Here is a 9,134-nt window from a genome sequence, read left to right as displayed (position 1 = left end):
GGGGGGGGGGGGGGGGGGGGGGGGGGGGGGGGGGGGGGGGGGGGTACGGTGAGAGATCAGGGAGGGAGGCACGTGGAGGGCTTAGGGGGCAGGAGCAGAGGGAGGGTGTGGGAGCCGGCGTGCCCTACTGTGGTCCCCCCAGCATCCCACACAGTCCCATCCATGTAGACAGAGCCCTCTCTGAGAACAGCAAGGGAAGAGAAGCCTTGGGAAATAGCCCAGAACTTTTTGAAGGAAAAAAATATCGCTTGGTGCTTTAAGCAGAGCCTTCATTTTTCTGACTAGTTCCAAAAAGAGACACCGAGGCCCTGAGCCAGGGTGGCCTCTTCTCCGAACACGAGGTTGTGGGTTCAGCGCCAGGAAGGCCTCTCCAGTGGCCTGAGCCTACATCTTTTTATTTTTAAAGAGCACATTAAGCTTCTTACAGATTCTCCAACCTCCAATTGGCCCCAAACCCTCACAAAAATCGAAGCTTATGAAATCTCTTGAGCAAGAAGCCAGATTCACATTTGTGTGTGTGTGTGCATGCGTGCGTGTATGTGTGAGAGAGAGAGAGAGAGGGAGTGACAGGAAGGAGGTACCGACACACGTGGAACGTGGGGGTTCAGAGGTAGGCAGGGGTCTGGGTGTGCTGCTGAGAAGGTGCCATGTGTGGCGTGCGTGCATGCAGTGGTGTCCAGAATGCGCTTGGGACTCAGCAGTTCCTGCCACCCTCCCCCACACGCCTCCGTTCCCCCTTCCTCCAGGTCCTGAGCTGTGTCAACCCAGACAATGCCAACAGCCCCGAGGTCCCAGTGAAGATCCTCAACTGCGACACCATTACTCAGGTCAAGGAGAAGATTCTGGATGCCATCTTTAAGAATGTGCCCTGCTCCCACCGGCCCAAGGCTGCAGATATGGACCTGGGTGAGTAGGCTGCCCAGCCAGGGGCTGCCCTGGGACTGGTCAGAAGCACCTTCTACGGACCAGTGGAGCCAGGGGGCAGGGAAGCCTGCCTCCATGGCTGTTAGTGAGCGCTAGGCAGAGAGGGCACTCCGTCGGCTGGCTGCACCACCACCTCGGGGGGCTTTGGAGTAGCCAAGGGGTGTCCTCTCTGCGTGAAGGGGATTCAGGCTGAGTCTGTGTGGTCCAAGGTCCCGCCACCACCATTGTTAGCCCCCGAGCTCTTCCCTTCCCCTCTGTTCTGTGCGTGTCATTTTTGCTGACAACCTAAGGCAGGAGGGATCTGGGTCAGTGATGGAGGATGGAGAGAAAGAAGAGAGAAAAATGAGAGAGGACAGCCTGCTGGGGAGCAGGATGACATTTTATTCGAATGTTCCATGAATAGATCACATAGCCTATATAAACAAGGGCACGCCACTTAGGGCCAGCTGTACTTAGATCCGGTTAAGGTTGGCCTGAGTGTTTAATGAGACACTGTCCTGGGGAAATCCTAGTGGGGAGCTCCGAGCTCCAAAGGGGCCAGGCTGAAGAGAGGCCGTGTGGCATTGTGGCTCGGCGTCACACCTGGATTTGAGTCCTGACACTGTGAAGTCCCAGCTGTGTGACCTTGGTCCAGTTACTTACCTTCTCTGTGCCTTAGTGTCTTTACCTCTATGACAGAGATAATAGTAGTGTGGACCTCATTGTGAGAAAGAAACAAGATGAGGCGTGTAAAAGCCTCTCGACGCACTGCCTGGCCCCTAGCACACACTCACTTAGCTTTGGCCACTGTTACTACTGCTTGGAGAAGAACGCTGGTAAGGAGACGGCATGTGTCTGTTTGTTGATCCGGGCGCGGAGAGAAAGCGTTGATGTGTATATGCTTGTGTCTGGAGATTTGTGGCAACGGAGGGGTGGGAGGACCTCCAAGGGCCTCTAATCCATCCATCGGGCCTCTAAGCTGCCTTCAGCTAAGCCATCCAAGACAGATGAGCATCTACCCTATTTTCTAACATCCAAAGGGAATCTTCATCCCCTCCCGCTGCGCCGCCCACTTCCCCCCAGATTCTGATGCCTGAAGACTCAGGATCGGGAAGTTCTGCTAACCCACCTCAACTCTTCCTGCTCCCTTTAATGGCCCCGCCTCTTGCTCGGCCCCTGGCGGCCCCTCACGCCCAGGGCTCTGACGCCCGGGGAGAGAGACTGGGAGCACATGCTCTCCTTCCCCTGGGAGGCGGCCCTGCGTGTGCTGCGTCTGGGACAAGGAGGAGACCTGTGTGAGAGTCAGGGGAGGGGTCGGGGGGAGAGTGAGTCCACCTGCGCATCCCAGAGCACCGGGCACTCGGGTCAGAGGGAACGCTCGTGTCTGCATGTGGGTGATCTGCTGCCAGGAAGATCCCACAGACCGATGTGGGGAAGCCTCCTGTTGCAGAACCAGTGCGAGGGGACAGGGCTACCAGGAAGGAAGACTCCTGCGTTCCCCACCCCCAAACAACTAAGCGGGTTGTTTCATAACGGGTTTCCCAGGGAAAGCTGAGCTCATGGGGGGTAGCCAGGTAGCTCCCCAGTCCCTCTGTCTGTGTGTGAGAGCCACATTAGTGGGCACGCTCGGCTTCTCAGCATCCTTCTCTGCACAGTGGGCAGGGGGATAACCTGGCATAGCGGGTCCAAGAGGAAGAGCCGTTATAAAAACCTTCGTGGGGAAGGTGGGTTTGGAAAGATGGTGCTAGAACATAGGAAGAGCTCCTGTGTGCAGGTGCATATCGGACCACTGCTTCTCTTGCTCGGGAATGGGGTGACTCCCCAGGAGGGAGAGCGGCAGGTGGCCTCGTCAGCCTCCACCTGAAGCATGGAGATGGAGTTTTTGCACCAGAATGCCTTCTCTTCCTTACCAGAAAAGGGCAGATGGTGGTGAAGAACACTCCAGCCTGTGGTGGTCTCAACTCTTCCTGGATCTTAGATAGGGCGGGAGCCAATGTTCTTCCGTGTCCTCTCAACCCCAAGCTAAGGGGGCGCCCTCTGGAAGCGCGTTCAAGGACCACACCTGCTTGATTTCCTGGAGGGAGACTTCGTGGCCAGTACCTGCTGCTCAGGATTGCCCTCCCCGCCTGGGATCTGCACACCCTGAGCTTGGGAGGGGAAGGGGCTGCTTCTTAGCTTTAGAAAATTGCTCCCTTTAAGGTCTAGGGGTGCAAGCCCACCCAGCAGATGGTGAATGAAAAGATGGAAAGCACCCCACGGCCAGAGCGGTGAATCATTCGCAGTGGAAGGGGCAGCCTCGGAGCAGCGGGGGTACTCCCTGCCTTCCCCCAAGGGAAGGGGCCCGAGCGGGGCTGCACGCTCTCGAGCTCCAGGCTGCTCCGGCCAGGGAGAGGCCGCCTGCCTCCCAGCAGGGGCTGCGTATCCCGTGATGCACTGCTCACCACGGCTGCCAGCATTTCAGCTCCCCAGAGACCACAGGGGCACCTGTCCCAGAGACGGACCCAGGGACTACCCTGGAGGGATGAGGCCTCCAACAGCAGGGACAGATAAGGGGGGAACCAAAGATGCAGTCAGAGCCTCAGGGCCCCATCCTACTGGGGAAGGAGTGCTATGCTGAACTCCTCATAAAGGCCTCCCATGGTGGATGCTCTTCTGAGGAATGTCCTTTTTTCTATTAGATCCAGAGCTTGGAGCTGCCCCAAAATCTCTGGCCTTCTTTCTACCAAAGCCAGATTGCATAACAAGGAAATGGGGCCTCCTCCGAGACCCAAATGCTTTTTCCACATGATTCAACTCAGCCTCGTGGCCCCCAGGGGGAGAAAGAAGCAAAGCAAGTTTTTCCCATCATGTAGGTGATAGTGCTTTAAAAGCCTAAAAGCAGTTTACAGATGTAAGGTGTGATTACTATCAAAAATTAATCTATGCCGAAGGGACAGAACATGAAGCACATAGGCCTGGAAAGGACTCAGCCATATGCCTTGGACAGGGGCAGGAGAGCCAGGCATCCTCCTTCCGTTCCCCCTTCCCCTAGCTGAGGGCATTGGGCAAAGGTTGCCTTCCCCCTCCTGATGTTAGCTCCTGGCAAAGCAAGGACACTCATCCCAGAACAGCTCAGAAGGGAGCAAACACATTTTAAGCCACCCCTGTAATTGTCCTAAGTAAATCCAGCCCCAAACACCTCCTCCTGCCTTTCATCATCACCGTGGCCCCCGGCCCAGCCTGGCCCCTCATTCCAGAGACTTCTATTCATTGCTCCTTGGACTGAAGTTCTCTCCCCTCCCTACTCCCACCTCCATCCACCCTTTCACCAGACTTTCCCAGGTGTTAAGCAACCAAGATGGGGAATGTATTAGGGTTCTCCAGAGAAACAGAACCAATAGAATGTGCAGAGAGAGAGATTTATTTTAAGGAATTGCTCACGTGATTATGGAGTCTTAGTCTATTTGGGCTGCTGGAGCATGATACCATAGACTGCACAGAAATTTCTCACAGTTCTGGAGGCTGGGAAGTCCAAGATCAAGGTGCTGGGAGACTTAGTGTCTGGTGAAGATTGCTTCCTGGTTCACAGGTGGTGCCTTCTTCCTGTGTCCTCACCTGGCAGAAGGAACAAGGGAGTCTTGGGGGTCCCTCTTATAGCCACTAATTCTGTTCAGGGGGGCTCCACCCTCATGATCTTTGATCTCACAAAGACACCACCTCCAAATCCCTTCACGTTGGGGGTTAGGATTTCAACATAGGAGTTCTGGTGGGACACAACCATTCAGTCTCTGGCAAAGGGTCCGGCCAAGTTCAAAACCTGCAAGGTAGGCTGGCAGGCTGGAGACCCAAGGAGGAGCCCGTGTTGCAGGCCAAGTCCGAAGGCTTTCTGCAGGCAGAATTCCCTCTTGCTCAGGGGAGGTCAGTCTTTTCTCCTCTTCAGGCCTTCAGCTCACCGGATGAGGCCCACCTACATTATGGAGGGCAATTCACTTTACTCAAAGTCTACCGATTGAAGTGTTAATCTCATCTAAGAACAACCTCACAGAAACATCCGGAAAAATGTCTGAGCACATAACTGGATGCCTAGGCCCAGCCAAGCTGACACATCAAATTAACCAGCACAGGAGCCAAAGTGAAGGACACAAAGCCTGCTTTCATTTCAGTCTGTTGGAATCTAGGGAAGGAAAGACACCCCAAGGCAGGCACTGGGGGCCGCGCCGGGTCAGGGACAACCTCAGGAGCGCTCAAAGCACAGTGGTGACAGGACCCCACTCTTTTATACAGGAGGCTGTCCTCAACCCATTTATGTCCCTTTCCACCTGCAGGTATTGGGTCTAGGTACCCCCCTGCAGCACTAAACTCTTCAACCGATGTATCATAAGAGCCTGCCTCAGGGCAAGCTCTGTGCCAGGCATGGGGGTACCAGTGTGAGCAGGACGAGTTCCTCATTTCTCTGCACGGCACCCCTCCCTCTGAGCCAGGGGACTCTGTGTCAGCAAAGAGGACATCACTGATGCTGGTCTGTTCCACTGCGCAGGAGAATCTGCCGCTCAGAGAGGCACAGTGTGTGGGCCCTGGTCACACAGCAGGAAGGTGGAGAGAACACCCACGTCCTCCCCGTACAGTCTCCCCATGAGCCTTGGCCTCCCGAGACTCCTCTGGTTTAAGGCAAAATGCTCTCTCAATAGCCCCTGGAACTCGGCCTCCCCCTCTGTCTGGCCATTCAGGGTTCAAGTCATGATGAAAGGATATATATATATTTTTTTCAAGTAAGTAATTCCTGCATGCAATAAAAAGATACACTATCTTCCGAAGGAAATATAAAAAGTTCACAGCAGCTGTCTCCCCAGTTTGCATTTTCCGCTGCACCTGATGGGAAGGACAGATAAAGATAATGGGATTTTTTTCTCTCTCTCTTTCTTCTTTCACCTTCCTCTCTCCCCGGAAGGTGGAAGTGTAACAAATTGGATTGTGAGTGTGTCTGTCCTTTGTGCTTGGAGCCTGGAGCAGGGCACAGGGCTGCCGGGCAGGAGCTGTGAGAGAGAGAGGTCAGAGCTAACAGCTGCCTCTTGGTGCCGTGTGTGGGAATCCCAGGGTCGCCTTTCCCCCTCCCCGTTGCCCACCACCTGCCTGCTTCACTCTTCTTTGACACTGCTGGAGGGACCCCAGAGCCTCTGTGTCCCATACTCGAGAATATCCATTAAGCTCCAGCTCCTCTCTCCTTTATGGAGTAGCAGAGCCCAGCCTTCTTTTGCCCGCCAATTTCCCCAAGAGCAACAACTAGCCAGAGCCGCGCGCCTTCCAGTTTACTGAGACTTGGCCCCTCGAGTGCAGACGGCACAGTCCCATCTGGGAATTTCTTCTCTGGAGCACCACATTTCAAAGTTCAGTTATTTTCTCTTTGAGAACTTGCTCTCACAATAACTAAAATACTTTTTTTTTCTTTTGTAAGGAAACATATTTAGACGGTATGCCCCCTCCTGCTCCCAGATCAATTTTCCAGCCTCGTTGGCGGCGACGCTCTGATCCTGTCACGGCCCTTCCCCGTTCTGCTCTGATGCATGTTCCCACCTGTCGACAGGTGTCCAGCAGTCCTCATGTCTCCTCCTCCAGCCCTCTGCTCAGGATCTTGTCCTTGTGGGGTAGAGCAGGCCCTGGGCAGGGTTGGTGTGTGCCCCTGGTGAGAGCCTGCCCGCAGTGCCCCGGTGGGGGGGCAAGGTGGCCCCGGGCGGAAGTACAGGTATCCGCTGGGACGGTCCCTCGTGGATCAGGAGGGTTGGCTCAGCAGGACCGCGCAGTCTGGTGAGCATATCCCTCCTCCCTTGCCTGTCCAGGTCAGCCCTTCCCAAAGCTTCTGTGATGGGTCTGATGAGATGTGCTGATAGAAAGAATGGAAAGGGGGGGCGGGGTTTGCAAACCTTGAGTCCCCACCTTAAGGTAAAATGAAGTGCACGCGTGAATATGTGTGTGCATACATCTATGAGTGTGTGACTGTGCGTGTGCATACATGTGTCCTTGCCTGCATCTCACACCACAAGGGCCAGAGCTGGTGCAGGTTCGTGCTCCAGGGAGGGGAAGCCTCTCGGCATAGCACCTGCTGGGAAGTAGGGGACCCTTCAGGAGACAGGCCAGGGATGTGCTTGGGGCCCGGGCCTCCTTCCAGGGCTGTCCTGCAGATGAAGCCCCCCATCCTCTATGCCCCGGCTTCCAGCTAATCCCTCAGCCACCTTCTCAAAACTTGGGGGACATGTCATGGTGCTCCCATCCCCTCTTCCCAGAGAATTTCCAAGCACTGTGTGGTCTACCTCCTGAACACCCCTACATCTACACCCCAGTTCCCTCTGCCTTGGCCAAGGGCAGCCATCCCTACCTCCATGTCCCTCAAGAGCTCCCCCTTCTCAACCACCCCATCTCCCTGGCCTGCAGCTCACCCCCGATGCCTTAGCCTGGCTTGCCAGAGCTTTCTTAACCCACTCCTGACTTGCACATGCCTCTCCGGCCTCTCCTTTCATGGGGCCCCCTAAAGCATCACGTAAGTGGCCCCTTTGGACCAGAGCACCCGCCCCGCTTGCCCCTCAGCCCTCAGCCCCACAGCCATCCCTGCCCCACTCCCCAGACGCTGCTCACTCTCCCCTCTACCCAGCCCCAATCCTGGGCCCGTGATTTGTCATGCTCCCTCCCAGCCCTCCACCCAGGGAGCCCTTCAGGAACCAGGGCTTTGGTTTTATTAGGTGCCATGCGCTACCCGCCCAGGGCCTGGTGCGCCATCGGTGCTGGGCAGATGGTGTTGGAATGAGTGTGTAATGGGGCTCTGAGATTTTCTGGATCTGGATTTTCCGCACGGTGGCCGCAGGAGATGCCTCTTCCCATATGTCCTGGTCCAGAGCGCGCCTTGTCTCAGGATTCTCTGGGGCCGTCCCTGAGCTCAGCGTCCCCCATCATTGGTGCCTGGAGGTAGTTTCCAGTCTCTCTCTGTGCCCCAGGGGCAGGCAAAGCTGTCTGGAGGCTGGGCATTCACCTGGAGGACGCTGGCCTTGGCCTGGCTGTCTCCTCACCCCTCAGCTGTTCTAACGGGGTCACCTCATACATACATAGCAAGGTGGGGACACAAAAGATATTTTTATTTATTTTTTATTTATTATTATTATTTTTTTTAAGACTTTATTTATTTGACAGAGAGAGACACAGCGAGAGAGGGAACACAAGCAGGGGGAGTGGGAGAGGGAGAAGCAGACTTCCCGCGGAGCAGGGAGCCCGATGCGGGGCTCGATCCCAGGACCCTAGGATCATGACCTGAGCCGAAGGCAGACGCTCAATGACTGAGCCACCCAGGCGCCCCACAAAAGATATTTTTAGTGCTGTTTTTATAGGCAAGACAGAAGGAGCCTGTCTGGTGAAGGGTGCTGAACTTGGGATTGGGAGGCTGGGTTCTATTGATTTTCGTTACTGTCATTAAAACTAAGCATATGTTGAATATGCAACAGTACACGGAGCACAAAATGAGATACGCCCTTGCTCGGGGGGCCTCCTGGGCTGACCGAACAGCCACACAGACCGCCAAGCGCGCCAGGCCACTGTCCTTCAGATCTGAAGGTGACCTTCAACCAGTCCAGCCTGCTCTGGGTTCCTCACTGCCAGGCAGGGATGAGATTGCCAGAACCAGAGATGCCGTGTTAAGGATGGACGGCTCCCGAGACAGGGAGAAGCCAGACGCTTTGGCCCTCGACCTTGTCCCTTCCTGGCCCTGGCATGACTCAGCAGAGCTCCCGGGCTCATGCTCATGGCAAGACAAGGTCACAAAGCAGAGCAAGAGCACCCCGGAGAGCTGAGCCCATGTCCACTATTTTGGTTTTCTTGAGACATGCCATGATGAGTCTGGGGAGAACAGAGCCCATGGCTGGTCTGGATGAGGGGTTTCAGGAAAGGAAGGAAAGTGTAACTCGGAAGTGGAAGTGTGTTCAGGCCAACAGGTCAAACTGAGGGCCCTGGCAGAGAAGAGGGAGTTTCGGGGATGAGTCTCCATGTTAGCCCAGTCCAATTATCAGGTGCCAGGGAATCCCATGCCTTCCTGCTGCACTCCGCACGCCCCCCTCCATCCTGGCTCAGCTCAGCAAGTGCCCCATGGCCTTGCTTCTTTCCTGCGGGCCCCAGGGATGGGGCTGCCAACAGCTGGCCCCCACCTCTCTGGCTTTCCATCCGTCAGGACTGAGAATGTCACTTGTTTACCTTTCTCATATTTTAGGGCAAGCCAG

The 9,134-nt window shown here is 55.5% G+C and overlaps 1 protein-coding gene across 3 annotated transcripts in view; it reads left to right on the top strand.

Moving 5' to 3' along the window:
- PLXNA4 (plexin A4) overlaps window positions 1–9,134 on the top strand; it is a 353,986-nt gene that overhangs the window by 326,174 nt on the left and 18,678 nt on the right. For all 3 annotated transcript variants that reach the window (XM_021692788.1, XM_021692789.1, XM_021692787.1), the window contains one exon: window positions 747–906. In XM_021692788.1, the coding sequence (XP_021548463.1) occupies window positions 747–906 (160 nt within the window). The remainder of the gene's footprint in view (window positions 1–746; window positions 907–9,134) is intronic.

This window comes from Neomonachus schauinslandi, chromosome 12, assembly GCF_002201575.2.
Source record: "Neomonachus schauinslandi chromosome 12, ASM220157v2, whole genome shotgun sequence".
Taxonomy (NCBI): Eukaryota; Metazoa; Chordata; class Mammalia; order Carnivora; family Phocidae; genus Neomonachus; species Neomonachus schauinslandi.
This window is presented reverse-complemented; position numbering and strand designations above follow the sequence as displayed.